General features: G+C 53.7%; 2 protein-coding genes across 2 annotated transcripts in view; both read right to left on the bottom strand.

Moving 5' to 3' along the window:
- VSIG8 (V-set and immunoglobulin domain containing 8) overlaps nt 1-6,925 on the bottom strand; it is a 7,183-nt gene extending 258 nt beyond the window's left edge. The window contains exons 1-7 of the mRNA XM_014547613.1: nt 6,877-6,925; nt 6,678-6,738; nt 2,725-2,959; nt 1,895-2,096; nt 1,551-1,772; nt 462-587; nt 4-196 (exon numbers count right to left, since the gene is read on the bottom strand). Coding sequence (XP_014403099.1) covers nt 4-196; nt 462-587; nt 1,551-1,772; nt 1,895-2,096; nt 2,725-2,959; nt 6,678-6,738; nt 6,877-6,925 — 1,088 coding nt within the window. The remainder of the gene's footprint in view (nt 1-3; nt 197-461; nt 588-1,550; nt 1,773-1,894; nt 2,097-2,724; nt 2,960-6,677; nt 6,739-6,876) is intronic.
- Nucleotides 6,926-18,415: 11,490 nt separating this feature from the next.
- The window catches only part of CFAP45 (cilia and flagella associated protein 45), a 27,177-nt gene continuing 19,959 nt past the window's right edge, over nt 18,416-25,633 (bottom strand). Inside the window, exons 8-12 of the mRNA XM_005857774.2 lie at nt 25,371-25,517; nt 22,885-22,998; nt 21,802-21,995; nt 18,946-19,170; nt 18,416-18,612 (exon numbers count right to left, since the gene is read on the bottom strand). Coding sequence (XP_005857836.1) covers nt 18,534-18,612; nt 18,946-19,170; nt 21,802-21,995; nt 22,885-22,998; nt 25,371-25,517 — 759 coding nt within the window. The 3' untranslated portion in view covers nt 18,416-18,533. The remainder of the gene's footprint in view (nt 18,613-18,945; nt 19,171-21,801; nt 21,996-22,884; nt 22,999-25,370; nt 25,518-25,633) is intronic.

Below are 25,633 nucleotides of genomic sequence, written 5' to 3'. Positions count from 1 at the left end.
TACCTGATCTCATTGGACAGGTCTCCGCAGGCCCCTCCGCCGACCCTGCTGCCGTTGCCATAGCCGAAGGCCCCGCGGGCCCCGCCAGCTCCCCCACAGCAGCAGCAGGTGAGCGCCCAGATGGCCAGCAGCAGACACCCCAACAGGAGCAGAGAGCCCAGCACTGCGCCCACGATCACGCCTGCACGCCGGGAGTCTGTGGAGAGAAAGAAGGAGAGGCCGGTCAGGCTCTCCCAGGGCAGAGCTCCGTGGGAGAGGGGCTCAGGGCCCTGGGACACTCCGTGAGGAAGATGGGGTGGGGGATGCAAGGTAACCCCTTATGTTTGCATATTTCTCCCAGGGCTTCCCACCTGCCCTAGGCAGAGACCTACACAGGATGCAATGGGCAGGCAGAGCCAGCTCAGGCTCCAGCCCAGGTTCCTCCAGTCCAGCTACAGGGCCCCCAAGGCCAGGGCACCTACCTGAGACCCTCATCTCCACCACACACACACTGTAGCCCACGTGGTTGGCCACCGTGCACTGGTACAGCCCATTGTCCTCATGGGAGATGTCCTTCAACACCAGATCGCCGTTAAACACACCTGAAACTGAAGTTACCGCAGAGCTATAGTGAGGCGGAGGGGCCTGGTGTCTGAGAGCCTCGCCCCAGCCTGTGGGGTGGAAGGAGGGACAGTATGGGCACACACCCTCAGGTCCACTCCACACCCCAGGTGAGTTATCCTCCCCCTGCTGAAACAGAGGAGTTAGGAAGAACCCCTCCACCCTGGCTGGTTTGGCTCGGTGGATGGAGCTTGCGGACTGAAGGGTCCGGGGTTGGATTCCACATGCCCAGGTTGCGGGCTTGATCCCCAGTAGGGGGCGTGCAGAAGGCAGCCAATCAAAGATTCTCTTCATCATTAATGTTTCTATCCCTCTCTCCCTCTCTCTTCCTCTCTGAAATCAATAAAAATATATTTAAATTAAAAAAAGAACCCTTCCACCAGCAACAGGACCGAGACATCACTAATTCACTCTGTGGCCTTAGAGAAACATGCCCCTTCTCTGAGCCTCGGCCTCCTCCTTGGAGCTGGGGTTACAGCAGAGGAATTCTAAGGCTCCCTCCAACTCTGATGGTCTTGGTTGGATTTTGGGTACTAGTGAGTTTCTCTGTATGCTGGCAGCTTTGCACACTTCGCCCCATTCAATCCTCACAGGCCCCAGGAAGAAAGATGTTCTTACTCCCTTTTCATACAGGATGAACCAAGGCACAGAGAGGTTAAGCCACTTGCCTGATTCTTGTAGTCAGCGGTCCAGCCAGCACTCAAGCCCAGCTCAGCTGTCTATCTCAGACTGTGTTCTTTCCAAATTAACCACACTGCTTTGGACTGAAGCTTCCCCACCCCTTTGCCTCCTCTTCTCTCAATAGTAACTTCTGAAACAGGCTCAGAGGAGGCATCTCCCACGAGGTTCTAGGTTGGACTTGGTGCCACTGATGGCTCAGGGAGGCTCCAGCGGGTCCCAGAGTCCTGATCTTCCACTCCTCCCGCCCACCTCTTCCCGGTCCCCCTCACCTTGATTGATGGAGCTGTGGAAGGACTCCTGATAGGACAGCTCAGACTGGAAACTGTGCTGCGAGTGATAGGATCCTGCCCGGTAGGGGTGGGTGTGCCCACTGATCTTGGCCCAATTGTAGGAGAGAGGCGGGGTGCCCCCATTGGCAAAGCACTTCAGCACCACATCGTTGCCATACGCCATGTGGCCCTCAGACCAGCACAGGGGCACTGCGGGCCGAGCTGCAGGAAAGCAGGCCATTGTGAGCCAGGCTCAGCCAAGAGGCACAGTTGGGCTCAGAGTGGCCATACTAGCCTTGGCTCTGAAGTCTAGGGAAGAGGAACCCAGAGGAGACCGGCCATACCTTGGACGGTGACGATGACCTTCCGGGTAGCCATCGTGGTCTTCTTCACCCGGCACTCATAGGTGGCTGTGTCTGAGACTTGCAGGTTCATGAGGTTGATGGAGGCATCGTACTGGCTGGGGTCTGAGGCTGCAAAGCGGACCCTCTGCTGCAGGTGGGGGAGGTTGCCATGGTTGATTCTCTTGTCCTGGTAACTAAGGAACTGCGAGGAAGAGAAGAAAACAGGGTGGTGAGACAGGCAGGGCCAAGGAGGGCCAGGTGGGCAAGTCACTCAGCTTTTCTGAGACTCACTTTACTCAGCTGAAAAGTGGGAATGATGATGCCTGGTCCCCTGACCCCTTACAAAATGGGTTGGACCAAGTAAAGAGCAAGTACTTTGGACGCATAAGGGCGAGTTGGGAACTTTTTTTTCTCACCTAAGGATATGTTTATTGATTTTAGAAAGAGAGGAAGGGAGAGAGAGAGAGAAACATTGATGTGAGAGAGAAATATTGATCCATTGCCTCCTGTACATGCCCCGACTGGGGATGGAACCCACAACCTAGGTATGTGCCCTGAGCAGGAATCAAGTCCACAACCCTTTGGTATACAGGACGATGCACCAACCAACTGAGCCACCTGGCCAGGGCATGGGAACTTTTGAAGGCAGGCACCACGCCTTTGGAGTGGTTGCAGAGCTCTCATCCCTGTTGCCCCATTCCACAAGAGGCCATGGGGGAAGTTCAAGGTCTTGGTTTGATTATCTGCCCTCCTCTCTCCTCAGAGTGTTGGCTGCACATCAGGTAGACCATGGAGTGTAGGGTAAGGGGAACCATGTGCCCAGAACTCACCACGTTCTCCCGATGTGAAGGTTCTGAATTGACCTGCATCCACTCGATGTCCAGCCCACTGGGACCATAATCCTCAGGGTCCAGGATGTAGGGGCAGCCCAGTCTTACATTGTCACCTTCTGCCAGGTACAGGATCTCCTGGCCATCCCCGTTGATCCGCACAGCAGACAGCAGTGCTAGTAGAAGAGGAGAACGGGTTGGGTGAGGGGAACTGAACCAGAACTTGGGTGGTCGGCTTCAGCCTCTCCCTCCCCCATTCTATCAGCAGCAACCCAGGCTCAGTGGGGGTTCCACAGGAAGGAGGGGCTGCTCCGAATGTGTGTCTCTGTGTGTGTATGAAGCAGTATATGCAGGCCTGTGCACACATGTGTATGCATCATATTCTATGATGTGTAGGACTGCATCTGAATCCTGTTTGTATATACTGTATATGTAGCTGTTAGATATGCTTGTATGTGTGCATGATTGTGTATGCATGTAAGAGTATGATACAAGTGTACATGTGTGCTTATGAGTATTTATAGCTGCTTATGTGTACTGTAAGGATACTCATGCCATGACCAGGTAGGTTGTCTGCTTTTATATTTACACTAGTGACCCAGTGCATGGATTCGTGCACATTGAAAGGAAATTAATTAGAAGGTGGCTGGCGGGGCGGGACTGGGTGAGAAGGGCCGGACACGCCCTGGCGCCAACCTTTCACGGTCCCTCCCCAGCTGGCTGCACTTGGGGGACACCGTGGCAGAATGAGCAGGGTCCCTCTAGCAGATGGGGTCCCTCGGCCTGGCCTGCAGGGATCAGGCAGAAACAAGCTCTCTGACATCCCCTGAGGAGTCCAGGAATGCGAGAGGGCACTCTGCAGAGTTGCTGTCATACAGGATGTGGAACACAAACACAAGTGAGCAGTAAACCAGATTCAGGGCCGACAGTGCCCCAGCAACAACATAACTCACGGCCGAAGGTGGAATCACGCAGCCCCATGAGGAATCGGGCTCTGTCCTCTCTGGTTTTGGGGTGCGTCACCCAAGAACCACCACTGCCAAGTCACTGCAGCTTGGCAGCTCCTGCATTAAGCATCTGCCCCCTGGTGGTCAGTGCGCATCATAACGACTGGTCAGACAGTCGGACACTTAGCATACTAGCCTTTTATATATATTGATTGTGTGTGTGTGTGTGTGTGTGTGTGTGTGTGTGTGTGTGTACAGTGTGCACATGGAGCACACAGAGCTGTAAAATGCTCTGATAGAGGAGCCTGGTCTGGTTAAAAGCTGCCTCCGTCTGGGCCACATGAAGTGCTCCTACCTGGAGGCAGGAGGATTGGATAGTATCACCTCTTCCCAGCCCAAGGAGTGGAAGACTGGAAATGTCCGTGTGTGTGTCTTGCGTATGACGGTGCACGTCTGGGGCCGTGTGCCTGTGCGTGACAGCAGGTGCCTGGTTGTGTCAGTGCTCTGAGTGATGGTGCATGCCTGTGCATGACAGTGGGTGGCCATGACTGAGCTGAATTCGTGTGTGACAGTGAATAATGGCGTGTGCCTGGCATTGAGGCCACATGCATCTGTAGGATAGTGAGCCTGGTGTAATGACGTGTAGCAGCGTGGACTGTGTGTCCTTCCCTCTCGTGATTGTGAGGCTCAGGTACAGCTGCCCCCCTAGGCTCACTCACTCGGGTCCCCTCCCACTGCTGCCAGCCTGCCCCACTGAGTCCGCCTGGGTGGGGACCTGGGGTCTGGAAACCCAGTACGGAGCTCCTCCCCTTTTTATTCTGAAGCCCCAGGCAAGCGCTCGCCCCAACCAGCTGGACCCAGAGAGGAATAGAAGGGGGTGTGCCCGGGGCCCCAACCTCGGCAGGTAGGGCAAGTAGGCTCTGCCTCCCAATCTCCTGCGCCCCTTGCTCCCCAGGTCCCTGGGCCCAGCCTGGATCAGCCCCCTTCATTCTTTGTGGAGAGGCAACAAGTCCTTTGGAGTCTCAGCCCCTAGCCTCAGCTACTCACTCTGCTCTGCCCTCCTCTGGCTCTCTCCTGAGACCCACCTCACAGCTAGAAAGCATCGCAGACACACAATTACACTGTCGCAGCCAAACACATAGACACACTCTGAAAGCCTTCTAAATGCAGGAACGCACTTATGGGGTCCCACCTTCCTACACATGAATACTATCAGGTTCATATAGAGACACATCTGCACACTGACACAGGTCCAGATTAATCCAGAAGACACGCCCACTGCACATGGCATAGTCCCCGTGTGCTCATTCAAGACCAAGCCTACCTGCAGAAGCTTACCCAGTTCTAAAGAGCCAGCACGCACTCTTGCGACACCCAACAGCTCAGGCATTCCTGAACTTGCCCCTCAGAACCCTGGCTAGACCATCAGCCCCGCTCTAACCCCACTAGGCTCCAGGGGCACCCAGAGCGGCCAGGCTCCCTGCTGGGCCTCTAACGGGACCTGGTGATGCCTCCTCCAGCCCCAGAAGGAGAACGTCAGCTCATTTCTGAGATAAGGATCCAGATGCCATCTCCCAGGTCCTGGGGCGGCACCAGGCAAGCCAGGGATGAGCCAGAACTCCGCAGAGAGCAGAGCCTCCGCCCTCAGGGCTCCTGGAAGCTACCCACAAAGAGAGGACTCTTCCTTGCACCTGGGGGCCAGCCCACGGGAGGGTAAGTATTCAGGGAAGGGGCCTGGAAGGAGGGCCAAGCTGGAAGAGTGCCTGCGCCCCGCACTAGGCTCCGGCTCCGTGTCTTCCTTTGTCCCAGGCCAGGGAGCCTCACCCTAGCCGTTCGTCTCCCTCAGAGCTTCCTCAATCTCTTCCTAAGGGCTCCGACCTTTCTGCTCGCCTTTACTCTCCTGGGGAAGTTCTTCCTGGTGTCTCACCCTGGTTTCTCTTGCTGTGACACTGGAGGAGTAGGAGAGAAGAGAGAGGCAGGAGAGAGGGAAGAAAGCCAGAGAGGAAGAGAGCCCTGGGCAGGGAGATTCGGGGAGAGGGGAGGAAATCGCAGCGGGCTACAAGGAAGAGGGCAGTGGTGGCTACTCATCCCCAGGGGCTGCACACCCTCTGTGGATGTCACCTCAACAGTAGTGTCTATTCTCAACTTGAAATCCTTTGTGAATTTCCAAGCTGCTTCCAGAGCTCCTAACCCTCCCTCTGGAGGTGAGGAAGGAGAGGGGAGGGAGGGGAGAAAAGGAGGCCCCCACCAGAGGATATCGGTGCATAAATACACGCAGCACACACCCAGGACACGTGCCACCCACACGGAGATGCCCCAGGTTCCCACAGCACAGCCAGAGCTTCCTGCACAGGCTCCACCAGCCTCGCTCTCACCAAACAGGGGGAGTTGTAGACGCTTTACCAGAAACTCATCACACACACACACACACACACACACACACACACACACAGGCTGAAAATCCTTCCCCCTTCATAAGCTCCTTCTCCCACACTCCCTCGCCCCCAGCCCAGACCCTGGGGTGGGTCTCCGAGCCATTTCCAGCAGCGCCCACACAGAGTGGCCCGTGCTGAGACTTGCCCCAACCTGGGCAGGGAGCCAGGACATCCGACCTGAGCCCTGTCCTCAACAGGACCCCCAGTGGAGTTGCTGTCCGCACCCTCCTCCAGCCCCTCCTGGAGGGGAGCACTACCCCGAAACTCTCACAACACAAGGCCCGGAGTGGAGGCCTCCGGTCAGGGCTGTAGCTGGCAGTGCTGGGAGCAGTCACTCAGGCCACATTCGCTGAGGCTCTGCCCTCTGCAGGCAGCTCCCTGCCCTGGCTCTGGCCTGGGGTGGGGGCCCTCCTGCTGGATACACACACACACTGGTGAAAAGGCTCCTTCCCAGGCTCCTCCTCAGCCCCCACCCAGCTTTGCTGCTCACCTGCCCATCCACCCCACTCCCTGTACTCAGTCACAGCAGGTGCGTGCATGTGTGAGCCCCACCGTGAGGGGTCATCCAGACCTCTGCCCCAAACTCCGGGCCTGCGGCTCTCCAGGGGAGAGGCCCTTGGCAAGATCCAAACCTGGTGGCAGCAGGGCAAGGGTGGGCCACTCCCTGCCAGGACATCCCAGAAACTGCCAGGCTCCTCCACACGCCCTTCCGTGCCCCTTTCTCTGCCATCTAGCGTGCGGGCATCTCTGCCTGCTGCCCAGCCCCATACCTGGGCTCAGGCACATGAGCAGAAGGTGGAAGGCTCCTCGAACTCCCATGTCTCGAGGCTCGGTGTCTCCTCCGCCTGGGCTGGGTATCCCTGGGCCGGCGGCAGTGGGGCCGGTGGTAGTGCGTGTGTAGGGATGGGTGGAGGGAGGGGGGGATGAGGGCCCAGACACTGCCCCGGGGTGGTAGGAAGGTGCACTGAGGGCCCGGCTGGGGAGCAGCCAGAGTTATTTCTATGGGAGGGAGGGGGCCAGGTCCCCGCCTTGGGGAGGAGTCCCCAAAACCCTAATTATCAGGGTGACAGAGTGGCCTACCCAGGCATTACCCAGCCATCACCCAAGCTCTTCCCTATCCAGAGAGTGGGGCAGGGCTGCCAGTGGGACTTGTAATTAGGCACCTGTTAAACTTCCACTTCCTCCTGGCCCCATCCTCAGTGGCAATAGTCACCCCGTTTTATGGCATCCGTGGAGCTCCCCTCACCACTCGGGTTTGTTACCTTCTTCCCCAGGGGACAATGGAAGAGGAAGGAGAAGCCAGGCTTGGGGAGGAGGGTGTCCGGGCTTGAAGGATTAGCACTGACCTCAGGGCATAGGGGTCTGACACACTTTCCAAATCCTGCCCCTTCCTATCCCTGATCCTCTGAAGGGGTCTGTGGGGAAGGGCACCAGGGAAGGGGCCACTAGGGCTGGAGGGAAGGCCCAGGCAGATGAAAGGGACCCAGGGATGTCCAGTCCGCCTCCCACCTGAGGCCTCTGGCCCCTCCAAGAAAGTCAGCCCTACTGAGCTCAATGAGAGAGGGAAGAGGTGAGTTTGGGGTCAGGATCTTCCCCTGGCTGCCCCCTCTGTGCCCCCAAACAATACCTGATGCAAGGTCATCTTCGAATGTAGGGGATCCCTAGGAGCTGGGGGTGTTATAGGGATCCAGCCCAAACTCCCACTAAACTAAAACCAGTTCGGTGAGGCCCGAGGGGAGAAGGGCCAGGGTGTGTGGAGGGAGCCCAGCGAGTGAATGGGTTAGTGGAGGGGATGCTGGGGAGAACAGCACCAAGAGGGCCAGGGAAGGGGTGTGCCTGTGTGTGTACCCTCACCGGCATGTGCCACGTCTCTACTGAGGAGGGCTAAACCCCGTGTGCACTTCTTTGGGGGACTGTTTGGTGTTCTTGCTTCTGTGCACAGGGAGGGAGACCAAGGACCCTCATAACCTGGCCTGCTCATCAGGGTGACTGAGACAACAAGGTGGGCAAGTTAGAGCTGGATGGGAGGGTCCTGGTGGGCTGAGGAAGTGGAGGGGCAACCCTTGCTGGTTGGTCCAGGGGGGTCCCAGAACAGGCCTTGGGCCTCCCATGGGCATCAGGAGAGGTGGGTCAGGTCATGAGTGGCCCCATTCAACAGCCCACCCCCATCCCTTCCAGGGCACAAGAAGGAGGGGAGAAGAGTCATGGGGAGAGTGATGAGACAGGTGTACTGCCAGGGCCGACCCCTCCAGGAAAAATGAGACGGAATAATAAGGAAGCACAAGGACCTCACACGTTGCTGTGCCCAAACCCCTCCACCCACACCCCCAACAATAACAGGGTGCTCTGAGACCCACCAGATGTGCACAATGAATATCCTCATTTCCTTATTTATTTTGAGGTTTATAGGATTGCCCTGCACACTCTGCAAAGCAGGGATCATTAGCCCACTTTAAAAATGTGGAACAGAGGCCTGGAGACACATGAAGATTCAGCCCAGTTGATGCTGCTGGGGCAGGGGTGGGCAAACTTTTTGACTCGAGGGCCACAGTGGTTCGGCCCGCGGGCCGTAGTTTGCCCACGGCTGTGCTGGGGCCTGATCAGGGTTGGGTGGGGGGGGCACCCAGGCATCACGGTTCTCGATCCAGAGTGGTCCAAGAAGGGGCTTGGCGGCCCCATGGGTTATTAGACTGACCCCTGGAGACAACGCATGGAAGGTCAGTGATGGGGAGAGGGGAGAGCAGGTGGGACCGGGAAGAGGGAGACTGAAAAGAAAGGAGTAAGACTGTCATTCCATTAAACTGAAGTGCAGGTTTGGAGTTTAATTGGGTTCTGATTTCAGCTAATGTTAGAGTTGGAATGAAGGTTGGATGAAGGTTGGGGTGAAGGTTGGGGTTAATTGGAATTATGAGGCTGAGGTCAGATTTGAGGTTGAGATGGTAATTAAGGTTGAGATTAGGGTTAGCATAACAGCCAGAGCGGAGGCTAGGGTTGATGGCTGGGATCCATGCCATGATACAGAATAGGGTTTTTGTTTCATTTACAGCTATGCTTGAAATGCAATCAAAGGGTGGGTGGAGACTGATGTAGAATTGGGATTACAGCTGGGTTAGAACTGAGTTTTGAATTTGAATTAGAATAGACTGTGGTTAGGGTTAGAACATGGGTTAAAGTTATATGGGCAGGAGGATGCATTAGGTTTTATTTATGACACAGAAAGACCTCAGCCTCCACCTGCTAAAGCCAAGTTTGGCTAGAATGTTTATCCCTGTGCTCTGGGAGAATGCCGATGGCACATGTTGACTGGGGACCTGAGATTTGGGGGAGAGTTGCAAATACACATGAGCCCATCTGATGGGTATGAAGCAACTTAATCCAATGACAAATGTAACCTCTGAAGTCCTGCTCCGCGACCTCAGCTCACCACCTATAAAGCTCCCAGCAGTCATCTGGGGAGGGGATACAGGAAGCCATTTTCAATGAGGGGGGCTCTCACGCCACATTGAACCAGCAGATGGAGTCTATCAGAAGTAGGTTTACTGGGGGGTGTCCTGGTTTTGGAGTCTAAGAGACAGGAGTTGGGGAAGACTGAGGGCTGGGGTGCTCCTAGGAGAACAGGCACTTTTGAGGGTATCATGCAGGGGCCGCTCCAAGCCTCAAAGGGCAAGGCACATTTTTGCTCTCCTCTGACCCACTGCGGGTAATTGCCACCTCCTTGCAATTTGGGGCCCATAAAAGCAGCTGTCAGCCTTCCTGCCTTGTGCCCTGAGCCCTGCTTGGCTGGGGGCGGGGGGAGGGGGGAGTGGTGAAGTGAGGGCACTGGGTATCAGTTTAGTTTAGGTCTAGCCCCGTGGTCAGCAAACTGCGGCTCTTGAGCCACATGAGGCTCTTTGGCCCCTTGAGTGTGGCTCTTCCTAAGCCTTAGGAGTACCCTAATTAAGTTAATAACAATGTACCTACCTATATCGTTTACGTTTAAAAAATTTGGCTCTCAAAAGAAATTTCAATCGTTGTACTGTTGATATTGGGCTCTGTTGACTAATGAATTTGCCGACCACTGGTCTAGCCCATGGCCCCCTCCCTCTGGAACCATCCCACAGCCCAAGTTTCTCTCTGAGCTTCATCTTCAGTAGAGGAAGAGGGCCTGCTCCTGGAGGACCCCTACCCCAAGTCCTCTCTCTCCTTTTCCCCAACCTGGTCTCCACCCAAAATCCTATTTCCCCACCACTTCCTTTTCAGGTCCCATAAAGGTCTGAACAGAATCTGGAGACTACTGGGGTTCCCTCTGTGCCCCCAGGAGAGACAGTGATTACTAAGAAGCAGAGGAACACAGGTGGCACCCAATGACTCATCTAGGGTCCTAAGAGAAAGACAGGAGGCAGAAGGCCAGGCTGTGACCTCGGGCCCAACACACAAATTTCCAAAAAGGGTCCCTTGCTTTTCCCTGAGAAATTTAGAGAGGTCCAGAGGAGAATGGCCCCTCTTTTTTGCATACCCCACGGTTTGGGTTGTATTTGCTTCTATTCTAAGACAGAAACAGAAACTCAAGGACAGAGACTTAGAAAGCAATGAACAGAGACAGAGGAGAAGGGAAGAGGCCGGTCAAGGACCCAGAGAAGCCCAGAGACTGTTCCTGAAATGAGGCACAGCCTGACCGCAGAACATCTGGGGGAAGGACAGGAGGAAGGCTTGGTCCACCTACTCTTCCTCCAAAGTGCCCTTCACAGCAATTTGGCACAAAACCCTGTAGGCCCCGCCCCCACCTGCCCAGACTGTCCCTCCAACTCCTCTCCCAGACCCCCTGAGCTCAGGCTCAAGTTCCCATCACCTTTCCAGCCCCCCTCCCCTCCCTCTGCAATTTGACCCTTTTTTTTTTCTTTTCCACATATATTTTCATTGATTTCAGAGAGGAAGGGGGAGGGAGAGAGAGATAGAAACACCAATGATGAGAGAGAATCATTGATCAGCTGCCTCCTGCACGCCCCACGCTGAGTATTGAACCCACAACCCAGGCATGTACTTTTGACCTGAATCGAGCCCAGGACCCTTCAGTCCACAGGCCAACACTATCCACTGAGCCAAACCAGGCAGGGTAATTTGATCCTTTCTAAAGCACGGGCACGGACACACACTCACACACACACACACAGTCAGCAGGCTCCCTTGCACCTCTCCTGAGTCCTCATGTAGACCAGGCTCACCCCACAACCCCAAGGAGTGACAGCAGAATCCTGGAATGGCCATGCAGAGAAGGCCGCTGAGGAAAGGTCTGTGGGCAGGAGTCATGAGCTGTTCAGGATGGACAACATGCTAAGCATCAGAGAGAGCAGACAAGGCACCTTGTGGACACAGTCACAGGGAATGGCCATGCAGAGAAGGCCGCTGAGGAAAGGTCTGGGGGCAGGAGTCATGAGCGGTTCAGGATGGACAACATGCTAAGCGTCAGAGAGCAGACAAGGCACCTTGTGGACACAGTCACAGAGAAGCCAGGGAGCCGCTCCAGAGGCTGCCCTTTCCCCCAAGGGTTGGGGTTGGAGAACTACCAGTTGAGGCCATGTTGGATGAGAAAAGTGGGGGGCTTAGAGGTGGTATGGGTGGTATGATGGGAGAATGTCAGGTTCAGTTGAAGACGGGTTAGAACTAGTTAGAAATAAAAGTCACGTGTGGGGTTCTGTTTCAGAATTTGGGTTAGGGTTAGGGACTGAAGTCCAGATGAGGACCAGTAGGCAAGAGTTTTGGACACATGTGACCTTGGGAGTCCCTGAGCCCCTACTCAGGCTTCCCAAGCCTCGGCAGTTCCTGCTGGTCCACCCCAGAGCGGGGGATGCCAGGAGGGAGCCTGTTGGATATGCCCACGTCTCCCCCATTGAGTGATATCCTGGAGCTGGCCCAGACTCGTAAGAGCAAACAGTCTGAAATAAACTCTTTATTGCACTAAAAATAAAAATAAAACAGTGAATAGCACTGCAATGGGCCCCATTACTGAAAGGAGTGGCTGTCAACACTGTGATAAAGGGTGGCTGATTAGATGCTATGAACTGAACTGTTATCAAGGGAATCGTGGAGGAAAGAAGAATTCGCTTGTGAGGAGTATGTGAATTCCTGATGACAGACCTGAGGAAGAATTAAGAGACCCTAAAGATAAAAGATTTCCACCTCACCAGGATCAACCATATACTGCCGAACCTTCATCTGCTCAGCAAATGGGCTGGGCCTTACCCTAGGCTCCGGGAGCAGCGATTAATGGAACGCAGCGTCTGTCCTAGAGCATCCAGTCTGCTGAGGGAGACAGACAAGGGTGGGGGTGCCAACCCCTTGTCCCAACATGATGAGCTATGGTGACCACAGCAAGGCCCGGGCCTGGTGGAAAGGCTGTCTGGAACATATCTGATGATGTGCGGGAGGACTGAGAGTGGAGAGAGATGGCTGGAAGAGTACTTGGGTCCTTGGAAACTAAACTCGGACCCTGCCAGAGACCTCAGAGAAGAGAGTACGTCAAGAGAGACAGCCCTTGGTGGTTGTATTTGGACTGAGGATGGAAGATCCTTGAGGACTGAGTCGCTGGGGACCTTCTGCCCAATCCACCAGAGACCTCGCTGGGATCAGAGCCAGGTCTGGAGAGAGAGAGAGAGAGAGAGAGAGAGAGAGAGAGAGAGAGAGAGAGAGAGAGGCACCTTGCTTGGATGGACTAATCCATATGCCCACTGGGACTCTGACCCTTGAATGTGTAGAAATAAAGTTTGCCTTTGATTCTGTAGTCTGGTTTCCCCCAATAGATATCCGCAGAGGGGAACTGTGGTTCCCTCAGTCCCCAGAAGCCCAGGCCTGCCTTGCTTTCCCGGCAGGCGACAGCTAAGCTGGGTGTGTGCCTACTAAGCCTGTCCTGACCAGCCCTCCCTCCGCTCTCCATGTTTGTTTCCTGTTGCCTGGACACTGACTAGGAAAGGGGAAGGAGTGTGGGGAAGGTGGTGCCAGCGGGGGCAGGGCTCAGAGCACCACACATCGCCAGGGCAGGAGAGCTACATGCCCAGCCAGTGGATAAAGTGGAAGGTTCCTGGCTTTCCCTGTCTTCCTCCCTCTAACAACCCACTCACCCCCACCCCCCCGCAAAAAAAAAAAAAGGACTCAGAAAAGCCATGGGTTTCCAGAACTTTGGACACGGAGTCAGGCTGTATAGGAGCTGGGACAGGAGATATCGGAAGGGGCATCATGTAAAAAAAATCCTGAATTTGTTTAGTGTGGTCCCAACGCACTGGGGATGCACAGGGAGACATATACTGACTCAGTATTAAGAACTTTCTGAGCACCGGGGCTCATCTGAGATGGTTTGGGTTGTTTTATGACTCTCAGGAAGTGCAAACAAGCTCAGACTCTCCGACCGATGGTTTGATTTAGAGATTACAAGGGCGATTCAAGCAGCAGTGGGTCCTTGAGGTCCTTTCCAGCCTCGAGATTCTATGATCTGGTGCTCACACCCATTAGCTCAGGGACAAACAGGTTTCCCCTGGGGCTGTGGGAAAGCTCCTCAGCTCTGGGCAGTTTCTCCTCCCCCGACTCACTCCCACCCTCTTGACTTGTATTTCTAAGAGAAGGGGTCTTCTAAGGAAGCCACCCAAAACCTCAACCTTGTTCCTGTCCCAGCCTCCAAGTCATCAAAGGGCATTGAGATAATGGTGACCCCTCTCCCAAGAGGACATGGAGAATGCGAGGAGGAATGCAGAGCTTGCACTGCCAGAACATTCCAGCTGGGAGAGTGGGAGCTAAAACAGAGGGAAGGTCTAAGCCAGAGGTTCTCAACCTGTGGGTCGCGACCCCTTTGGGGTCGAACGACCCTTTCACAGGGGTCGCCTAAGACCATCGGAAAACACATATATAATTACATATTGTTTTTGTGATTAATCACTATGCTTTAATTATGTTCAATTTGTAACAATGAAATTAGGGGTCACCACAACATGAGGAACTGTATTAAAGGGTCGCGGCATTAGGAAGGTTGAGAACCACTGGTCTAAGCTATTGAAAGCCAGTCAAATCAAGAATAACTTAGCCTTTTTGGGAATCGAGATTTCTGTGATGTTGGGAATGACCTTCTTCCAGGTAATGTTGGTGTGATTTGCCAGTATAGATCTCAGAGTATGGAAGGGAGAGAGAATGGGGGGCAGGTCACCTTGACAGCAGCCTAGGCTAAGGCCGAGACCTCTGGTCTGGATGAACCCTCCCCTCCCCCATCTCTCCCCCAGGCTCCTGCTCTGGAGAAGGACCAATCAGGATGGATGTGAGTGAGGAACTCTATGTTTTGTGATTAATCACTATGCTTTAATTATGTTCAATTTGTAACAATGAAATTAGGGGTCACCACAACATGAGGAACTGTATTAAAGGGTCGCGGCATTAGGAAGGTTGAGAACCACTGGTCTAAGCTATTGAAAGCCAGTCAAATAAAGAATAACAACCTTTTCTGGGACTCGACATTTCTGTGATGTTGGAAATGACCTTCTTCCAGGTAATGTTGGTGTGACTTGCCAGTATAGATCTCAGAGTATGGAAGGGAGAGAGAATGGGGGGCAGGTCACCTTGACAGCAGCCTAGGCTAAGGGCGAGACCTCTGGTCTGGATGAACCCTCCCCTCCCCCATCTCTCCCCCAGGCTCCTGCTCTGGAGAAGGACCAATCAGGATGGATTTGAGTGAGGAACTCTATGGGCTCCACTCTCAGACTTCTTGTCTGAGACTCCAGCGTCTTCCCTCCACTGTCACCTAAACAGCTGCCACGCTTCTTCACCCCAAAAGCCCTGTCTGGCTTTGAACTCTCTGAACCCCTTTCATCCTGGCCTAATCAAAGTGCTTTTACTGAGACCAATGAATGCCTGGACCCAAGTCACAGATGTGGATGCTGAGGCTTTCAGAGGAGCTGGAGGACATCCCAGCCCCCTCCTGAGTCAGGGACAGCCTGGCTGGGCCACCAGGGCAGACTACTGAGTCATGACCAACTGGAGCTGCTGCTTCGGCAGGTGCGAAGGCTCTGAGACAGCCTCCAAGTCACAGCAGAGCATGACACAGGCAACAGGCACATGCAGGCAGGTGGGACATGCAGTCCAGCCAGGAGCTGGAGGACCTGTGATCAGGCGGTCATTGCATGAAGACCTGATTCAGTGCTTCATGGCGGAGCCCAGCCACTGGATTTTCCAGGCCATACCATCCCAGGCTGACATTGCAAGGACAGGAATTGTCAGGAGGGGAGGCAGAAGAAAGGGAGCTGAGAAGCAATCGGGGATCCATACAATAAAGTCAGGAGTGTAAACACTTTATTTTCCCTGCAAGCTTCTCACACCTTTATATCAACCAAGGGAATGCACCCAACAGCGCTCCCTACTCATCCTTACCTTTCCCCAGCACCGCTCTTCCCTTTTCAATTTCCCAGACACCCCTGACTGATTCAGTGGCTTGGAGGGGCACGCAGAGCTCATTTAGTCCCCTGAGAATTAGGACTACAGCTTCCAACCTCCAGCAACGAGACTGAGGCTAGTTGTTCCTGAGCTGGCAGGTCCACCGTCTTCAACAAATTCCAATTTTCTCTCTTCTTTGTCTCAGGGTCTCACCCCTCCCCTCTGCGAGTTGGGCTCACACAGTCCCCTGTTGGCTCTGCTAACAGTACCACGCCTGACCCCACCAGCCCCCAGTTAACAGCAGGGATCTTTACCCTGTAATTATTCCCACTGCCATTCATGAGTGAGGGCAGTGGAGAGTTTATAAAAGATGCCCCGATGTGGCCGGCTGGCCTCAGATGCCAGCTGCTGGCCCAGCTGTTGGGAATGTCCTACTTTTAGGAACAAGGTTGTAATAAGTCGGGCCAGTCCTGAAGCCCAAGGAAGCCCGTGCAGAGCGTCTCGGGAATCCAGAGGGAAGAAACTGAACCTCTCTGTCACACCACGAGTCAATTCCAAGAATTCCTTGACGGGGAGAAACCCTGAGGGCTGGACTCTGAGCTTCTCTCCCAAACCAGTTCACCTGCTCAGAGATGACTACACGCCTCCATCTGAAGCCAGACCTTGATTCATGTAACCCCTGCCGCGTCCAAGCCATGTGGAGACAGTCTCACTATCAGCCCTTGGGATCTGCCAGGCCCTGCAGACCTGCATTTTCACCAGCAGCAGCAGTTCCGGTGAAATGCTAGCCTTGCTTTCAACCTATGAACTTGGCTCTTTTTCTTTTTTTCTCCATGGGCTCAGAAGTTAGCAGTGCGCATGCACCCTCTTTTTCTCCTTGCCCTGTACTCCAAGGAGCCCATCCCTCCCAGCCCTGAGATGGATGGCTTATGTGAGGAGCAGAGCAAACTCCAGGCACCCAAGGCCATGTCTGGCTTTCCTGGCAAGAGGGTCCCCTGGAACGGGTAGAGGCTCACTCCTTGGTCTCTGCGGGTACTAACCGTACAATAGGTGACGCTCAGAGAGAACGTAGGCAAGTAAGCCAGACGCAGGAGGGGCCACAATCCGCAGTGGCATTGCCAGGTCCTCTCTCCCACCCCAGGCTGGGTACCACACTTTCCAAGACCCCTGGGGAAGAAGATAGCAGCTTCCTTAGGGAGGGGGCATGCACTTAGGGGTACTGAGCAGGGAAGGTGAAAGGCCTCTTCCCCAAGCAGCAGGTGAGCCTGCCCCCCTTGCTGGGCAAGGCGACAGTCTTCCCGGGTGAGAAAGGTGGGGAAGGCGCCCGGGGACGCTGCAGCCTCAGAGGAAGAGGAAGCACAGGAAGCAGCTTGCCGGCTCTCCCTGGGTCCTATGAAAAGAGGACTCTTGCCCGAGGCCCTTATAACCTGGCGTTGTACGTTGTAAACACAACTGCCTTCTGCCGGTAGCTGTCTCCGCCTCCTCTAGTGCAGGCCCCACAGAGGGAGACAAGACTGGGCTCTGGATTTGAGACATGAAACACAAGGGCAGAGGGGAGGGGCGCCATTCGGGATGGGAGCTGGGTGGAAGCACTTTCCCCCAAGGTGTGCACAAATGGGGCAAGGCGCCACTCCCGGAAGCTAGCACCTCAGCCCCGTGGGAGCCAGATAATCGGGGTCTTCCCCAAAAAGGCTAGGACTATTCTAAAGGTACAAGAAATCTGTTGGGAGCAGCTGGGGGGGGGGGGGGGGGGGGGGGGGGGACAAATCAAGAACAGACAGGAACAAGGAGAAGTTTCTGTGAGGGTGGAGCTAGGTCTGCTGAGCTCACTGAGTGCCTGGGCCGTCCCTAGCACGTCCTTGGGACCCGGGAAGTGTGGAATGAGCGAATGAATGGATAGAGCAGTGGTCGGCAAACCACGGCTCACGAGCCACATGCGGCTCTTTGGCCCCTTGAGTGTGGCTCTTCCACAAAATACCACATGCGGGCGCGCACGTACAGTGCGATTGAAACTTCGTGGCCCAGCGCAGAAGTCGGTTTTCGGCCTGGGCGAGTCTATTTTGAAGAAGTGGCGTTAGAAGAAGTGGGGGGTGTCAGTCGGTCGGGCCACGGGATATGCAGCGCGAGGGAGGCGGCAAATATCAACAGTACTTAAACTATATAGGTAGGTTAATAACAATGTACCTACCTATATAGTTTAAGTTTAAACAATGTGGCTCTCAAAAGAAATTTCAATCGTTGTACTGTTGATATTTGGCTCTGTTGACTAATGAGTTTGCCGACCACTGGGCTAGAGTATTAGCACAGGCAGCAGTGGCTTCAGGGAGCGCCACTCATCAGAGTGAGGTGGACTAAGCATTGCCCAGCCACTGAGTGACGGGGCAGCTGTGTTTGGGTGAGGGGACTGGGCCACAGGGTGAGCAGGGACCCTGGGTGTGTCCTGCTGAGGGACGGCAGTGTCTGTTGAAAGGCTGTGGCAGGGCAGGGCTGAGACAGGTGGGTGAGTCCGAGTTCAGACACCACCCCCTTCACAGATGTGGTCTGAGTCATAGGCGTAAGCCCAGAAGAGCTCTGTTTCGAATGGCCGAGCGCTTCCTCCCCATCCACCCAGCCTGGCCAGCCCCTCCCTGAGCGCATCTCCAGCTCCTCGCCTTGCCCCTGGAATGCCCGGGGCTGGGCCTGCACTGGAGGCAGAGGCTAGACTGCGCTGAAAGCTGACATGATGGCAGCATCCCAGAGGCTCACCAAAAGGCCAGGAGATGCCAGAACCAAGGGACCGCCGGGCTGAGCAGGACAGTGTGGAGAGCATCCCTGCATCTGGCCCCTGAGCGTGGCCACACACACCTGGGTCTCCTGGAACCTAATTTGCTGCACGTGCAGTCCCCTGGAGTAGCCACATGCCCACAGAGGACACGGAGCTGCTGCTTAGAGTAGAATAGATTTAATCTGTAACTACTAAACGTCTAGGTTAGCGGCAGTCACGGACACCCAGGGCCTGGGCGGAACCTCCCCCTGGAGGCACCCAGAGTAGCTGGAGGCACCCTCAGCTCACAGAGGTGGTGGGCAGGATGTTGGCTTTGCGCTCAGCTTCGATGCAGTACTTCTCGGGGAGGCCGGTGGCCCTGAGGGGGACACGGGGAGGGTGTAAGAGGAGGGGCGCCAGAGAGGAGGCAGCGGGGAGTGGGTGCGCTTTGGGTGGGGTTACAGACCTGGGACCCTGCACCCCCCCAACCCCACTCCCAGGATTCATCCCCCAAACATGTTCCTGTCAAAGCCCCAGCATCCTGCCCAGTAGGTGCCAGGGAGCCGGGAGGACCCGGGCCCCTATATTCTGCTGCAGCCTGGTGCAGACGGCAACATCCCTGGGCGCCTCTCTCGTGCCCTGCGGTCCCGGAATCCCAGCTGCCCGGCCCTTCCGCCGCTCTGGGGCCCGGAAGAGGAGCGGGGAAGGGTACCTCAGCTCTTCGATCTTCTTCTTCTTGACGTCATTGATGCGCTCGCTGCGCCGCTGGGCCTCCTCCTTGAGGCGCCGGCCCTCCTCGAAGGCGGCGATGCGGTCCTGCACCAGCTTCTGCTGGTTCTCGCGCACCTGGCGCCGCAGCTCCTGGGCGTGCTGCATGCGCTCCGCCGCCCTCTTCTCCTCCGCCAGCCTCTCCTTCTCAATCTGCTCCCTCTGAGCCCTGGGGGGGACACGGGGTGTGGCATGGGCTGGGCTGAGCTGCCCCCCATTAGGGGGCGCCTCCCGGGCCGGGGCCTCCAGGGGATGTGCTTCAGGGACCCACGCTCCAGCCCTCTCCTGGGGTCACTCACACCCCAACGAAGGTACCAAAGCACCGCTTCACTTACTCACTTCCCCCTAGCCATCTCCTAGGAGGCCCTGCTTTGGAAATAGGAGGTGGTGGCTATGGCAGGGATGCTCCTAGCGCTGGAAGACACCCACCACGGTGGTCACCTGGCCCTGGAGACACTAGATCTAGATACCAGCCTGGGACAACGGGTAAAATGGAAGTTTCCAAAGGGTTGGTCTAGCCTTAAAAACTGACTACTAAAACCCAGCCAGTGTGGCTGGCTCGCCGGCTGAGCGTTGACCTATGAACTAGAACAGGGGTCCTCAAACTACGGCCCGCGGGCCACATGCAAATACAAATATTGTATTTGTTCCCGTCTTGTTTTTTTACTTCAAAATAAGATATGTGCAGTGTGCATAGGAATTTGTTCATAGTTGTTTTTTTTTTTTAACTATAGTCCAGCCCTCCAACGGTCTGAGGGACAGTGAACTGGCCCCGTTTAAAAAGTTTGAGGACCCCTGAACTAGAAGGTCACAGTTCAATTCCCAGTCAGGGTCAGGGCACATATCCAGGTTGCAGGCTCTATCCCCATTAGGGGGCGTGCAGGAGGCAACTGATCAATGATTCTCTCTCATCATTGACGTTTCTATCTCCCTTTCCCTCCCTCTCTGAAATCAATAAAAAATATATATTTTTTGAAAACTGACTACTATGTATGCTTCAGAAGAACAAAGCAAAGAACAAACAAATGGGTCAGTGACAGAAGCGGAACTTTCATTTCTTTCCATTAATGTTTAGTGCCCGCTAAAGGCACACAGCTGTCCCAGGGCACAGCGGCTGGGGAGGGCACACCGCTGAGAGGAGACTGGAGCCCAGGGGCAGAATCTCTGGGGGCAGTAAGGATGCTGCCTTCTTTACCAGGTACCCAGAGACCGTGGCACAACACTGAGGGCAGGGAGGCTGCAGAGCCAAAGGGGTCACAGCCAGTAGGGACAGGCTGGGGGCCCACGGTCCAATAAACGACCAGGAGCCTGGCTCTGCCGAGGACGGAGATTCCTATGGACCTGTTCTATCTCTGGCCAAGGCTCCGAGCCTGGTCCAGCAGCAACTAACAGGCTGTACCAAGAACAAGAACCCAGCCCTGGCTGGTTTGGCTCAGTGGATAGAGCGTCGGCCTGTGGACTGAAGGGTCCCGAGTTCAATTCCAGTAAAAGGCACATGCCCAGGTTGTGGGCTCGATCCCCAGTAGGGGGCGTGCAGGAGGCAGCTGATCAATGATTCCCTCTCATCATTGATGTTTCTATCTCTCTCTCCCTCTCCCTTCCTCTCTGAAATCAATAAAAACATATATTTTTTTAAAAAAAACAGGAACCTAGAGCGCGTAGACCAAGAAAGTCGGGCTGTGCCACTCGCTCTCTACTCATCTGAGCATAATTTCAGTAATTGGTATCGTTGCCGCCCCAATTAAAATCTTGTTTGCTTTGTTTCCTTTGGAAATGTTCTGATCTTATCATCTCACGATCTCATAGAGCAAAAATGGAGTCATTCCCAGTTAGACCAGAAGGGTTAGAGCTGGAGAACCCCAGGGGCCACGTCCAGGGGCAGATCTGCCTGATAGAAACCAGAGCAGCTAGGACCGCTGACCGCTTTGAGGCAGGGATCCTGAGAGACGTGAACGCTTAGCTTTCATTTATGTGCCACAGTTATCACTGGTCCATCAGAGAAAACAAAAAAGGATAAAGAGCTGGGGAGGCAGGAGACATGGATAAGTATAGGTGAGGCCCATCTCAACGAGTCTCTCACATCCTTCCTACGTGCATGGGCAGGAACAATGTTTTATTCGCCCCTAACATTTCCCATAGCGCCCAGCACAGAGCCTTGAATTCATGTGCTTAGTACATATCTGTCAAATGAAGGGCAAAGACCTCCCTTAAAGCCCTGCTCCAACGACTCACAACCGTTAGTGTTTGAAGTTTTCCTCATCTCTCCTCACCTCCCTGCTGCAATTTCATCCCTAACTGGCAGGGGGACATGGAGGGGGGCGGGGATGGCAGAAGGGACAAGATTCATACCTTTTCTTACACCTTCAACACTCCCAGATACATAATCCCAATAATCCCCAATTCCTTCAACACTTCCAGGTTTCCAATTCTCTAATCATAAAATTCTTGGCTCGCCCGGCCGGCGTGGCTCAGTGGTTGAGCCTCGGCCTATGAACCAGGAGGTCACAGTTTGATTCCTAGTCTGGGTTGAGGGCTCAACCCCTGGTGGGGGGCTTGCAGGAAGCAGCCAATCAATGATCCTCTCTCGTCATTGATGTTTCTCTCTCTCCCTCTCCTTTCCTTTCTGAAATCAATTTTAAAATATTTAAATAAAATAAAATTCTTGGCTCAAGTGTCTGAAATATTTCAATCATCCATCTGGTTAGAATGACCCCACCCACCCGGGCAAGGTGGATGTGTATCTGTCTGTGGGCATCCCTGCCACAGTGCAAGGAAAGAGCGAACTTTCCACCCCTCCTACCGAAGGATCCTGTCGAATTCATCCCGGTCCCGTTGCACCTGAACTGCCAGGGTGTGCTCCTTGAACGCCACCTGCTCCAGCCGAGTTTTCCGCAGTTTGGCCTCTGTTTCCATCTTCTTCTGCGCATTTTCCTTTTCCTTTCTGCGCCACTCTCTGTCTGCAACCTCCTGGTTGCGCTTTGCCCGCAAGGTATCCTGGGAAAGGAGAGGGCAGGGAGACCAGTGAGGGTGCAAAACAATCTCCCAGGGACCAGGTGCCTGGGGAAGACACCCCTTCACAGACTCCGACACAGCCTGAGAAGTTTTGGGAATTGATCAATGATTCTCAGTGGATGAAACTGCAGCAGGGAGATGAAGACTGACACTAACACAGCTGCTTTGAGAAGCTGCATGAATTTCTCTAGTAGCAAGGTTATTCTAGGAAAGAATAAATGCAATCCTGTCATAGAACGTTCAGGGCAGCCGGCCGGTGTGGCTCAGTGGTTAAGCCTCGACCCATGGACTGGAAGGTCATGGTTTTGATTCCTGGTCAGGGCACATGCCCAGGTTGCAGGCTCCATCCTCAGTATGGGGCATGCAGGAGGCAGCTGATCAATGATTCTCATCATTGATGCTTCCATCTCTCTCTCTCTCCCTCCCTCCCTCTCTCTGAAATCAGTAAAAATATATTTAAAAGTAAAAGTACTTTCAGGTCAGAAGGTACCCTGAGGGATCATCTTGTCCTTCCACCTCACTCATCCCAATGCTTTTCCTGGACCTCAGACACCTCCAGGCAGTCCTGCAACTGCTTCTAATTTTAAAAACTGCTAATAATGGAGATGTTATGGTTTCCTCTGGGAACACATTTCAATGATTAGTTAAACTTGAAATTTCTTTATAAAACAGTCAAAAACTTTCTCTTGGACCTTAAGCCCATAATGCCTTGCTGCCTTAGACACTAGAAGCAGGCCGGCCCTTCTCTTTTCGATGACAGGGGTCTCGATAATTCCTTCTAAATCTCCACCCTCCAGGCCATCTGATAGGCTGCCACAGGAAGAGGTAAGGGAATGGAAGAGTTGGGAGGAAGTAGAAACTAAACAGGTACCTGTTCTGCCAGGTAATCCTGGGCCTTTTCTTGCATGACCCTCATGCGGGCAATCTCCTTCTCTTTCTCCCTCCTGATTCTCTCCTGCTCAGCCTCAAACTCTGCTTCTCGAGCCTGCCAACAAGAAAGGCTTTGTAGGGTATCTCCCATTGCCCCAGCCTTGCAGAAGGAAACGGAGCCCCCGCACCAGTCTGTCCCGTATCTCCCCATCACCTGACTCCTCCCTGTACAGCGAAATGACTAGCAATGCAAGGACATGAAACCAATTAGCAAATTTGTAAAACACTTTCTCCTGTGTTAGCCCAGAGGGTCCTCGTATCTCATGAGATCGATATTGTAGATGGAGAAACTGATGTTCATAGAGATTAAGGGTCCTGCCCAAGACTGCATACGGCTAGTCAGCAACCAAACAGGCTTTGAATGCAGGTTTCCTGAGCACAGCCTTCATGCTCCTTCCAACTTCACAGCTTCCAAGTTACAAGGCCACTGGGCCAAGTTTCTCAAAGTAACAGCAGTGGCTCCCTGCCTGTCTTGTAAAGTTTAGCGGGTGGAGGTTATCTCATTAGTCCCTGGGCAAACGGCCAACATGCTTTGGGCAATCCCACAGCGGTTAGCAGATACCTAAGGACTGAACCATCACAATTCGCTCCCTTTGCTACTCCTCTGAAAGAACAGATATATTCCTAAAAGCTTACTAAATCCAGTTTCCCAACCACCATTCCAGGGCAGTCATAGACTAATGGCTCAGGTTGGGTGGAAATGTGATCTTCCCATAAAGAACTTTCCTTAGCTCTCATTCTGTCTACCCAGACTTCTGTGCAGCACAATGACTGCCTGCTTGCGGGCTGTGCACACTGGCCGTAGTATGCCAAGCTGGTCTCTCTGTTCCCCCTTTGCTCTAGATGGCAGGGCAGAGAACTCTGGAGGCTTTCATAGCCAATTAGCTCTAACAAGGCAGCACTGGCTGCAAGAACAAAGACCACTGAGGTCAGGGAAGGGCTTGTGATACACTTGGACACTGACAGTGGGCTGTGCGTATGCCCGGGTGTCTGATCCCTTTGTCAGTCATCCTCCTCTTGCAGCTCCTCCCGTCTATGTTCTCTCCATGTATGAAGGCCAGGCACATTCCACTCCTGCCCAGAACTCTATGGTGATTCTCATTGCTCCATGCTCCTAGCTCTGCTCAAGGTCCCAGGCATCCCCAACAACTGCTCTCAGCTCCCTGTCACTCATCACCTCATTTCTTACTACGGCCACCACCGATGCTCTGCTGCAGCCAACAGATCTGTTCACCAACTCCGACTCCACCTTCACCTATTCAAGGAAGTAGCCGCTGAGTTCTATTGGTCTAGGTGTGTTCAGCCTAGTCTGACACTGGACACACATTGAAGCATCCAGGACATTTTGAATCAGTGACTAGGTTCACGAGGAGGTTGTAATGATTAAATGAGACAACCCTTGTGAAGCACTGGGCACAGAGCCTGAGCACAGACTAAGCTCTCAACAAATAGCAGTTGTGTGATCGCTATTATGCAGGAACCATCTATGCCCCTCATCATGCATTCTCTGTTCCCTGCATATCCCTGCATCCAACAAGAAAGCCAAAGCTAACAGGCCTTGTTAAGCTTCCTTCCTGTGCTTTGCATTTGGAGTATGTAGGTATATCACCTATGCCTTTTCAAATTATAACCACCTCCTCCCCTTGTCCGTCATTAAAACTCACTACTACAGAGAAGTGTGATGTGCCCTCTGTCATCATGGAACCTCAAAACCAGAGAAGAGACAGGACCAACACACTTAGAATTTAATACATTTTCTGCCACCTTGAGTCCTTCCCTTTCTTTTCACATAAATTCATGTTCGCTCCATTAAAATGGTGCTTAAAAGCTTTCTTTTGCCCACCATTCCTCACAGAGCCAATCATTCCATTACCCCATTTTGCCCTAGAATGAGCCTGCACATTCCTAACTTTCATCTCCCAGTAACCATTGCAGGTGTTGCCTTCTGTTCTATGGGTTCTACAGTGAGGGATGGGGAAGACTATTTTCTAGTCCAGCACCCAATACAGGATGCCCAATATAGGAGTTTTCACAAGAAATTTATGGAAAGCTGACTCATGATTAATGGGAATATAAATATCCAGATCATGAGGAATCCACCGGAAACTTTAATTTCACCAATAGTTTTAATTTTCTTTCCTGACTGCACCTGACCCTCATCCCAACTTCTAATCAAAGGTGTTAACAATGATAATAACTCCCTAATTTGGGTGTGTTTTTTTTCCAGGCTATTCTCCATTAATGAACAAGTGGACTGGACGAGATGAAGAGAAAAAGAAGCCAAGCCCTTGAACTTAGGACTTAACTTTTAGAAGAAGACAGGGCTGCCTTACATTCGAGTTCCCTCAGTTCTCAGGCCTGCCTCTCCCCATGACAGACCTTCCATTCCTGGACACAAGTCCTAAGTGTCAGAAAGCAGGTCCCTACCATCTTCTTCTTGGTGAACTCCATCACCATCTGGTCTGCCAGCTTCTCCTGAGCCTGCAGCTCTGCTTTCTGTCTCTGGCTCTCATCGTTGATGCGCTTAATCTCAGCTTGCAACTTCAGTTTCTCCTGGTGCCTTCGTTCCATGTCCTGCCAGCAAAAGGAAGAGAGCCTCAGAGTAGAAGGGGACACAACCTAAAGATACTGGCATATAAGGATAAAGTGACACACATGGATGCAGAGACACAAATGCTTCCATAGCTATT

The sequence above is a fragment of the Myotis brandtii genome, unplaced genomic scaffold (assembly GCF_000412655.1).
Source record: "Myotis brandtii unplaced genomic scaffold, ASM41265v1 scaffold1120, whole genome shotgun sequence".
In the NCBI taxonomy this organism is placed as follows: Eukaryota; Metazoa; Chordata; class Mammalia; order Chiroptera; family Vespertilionidae; genus Myotis; species Myotis brandtii.
This window is presented reverse-complemented; position numbering and strand designations above follow the sequence as displayed.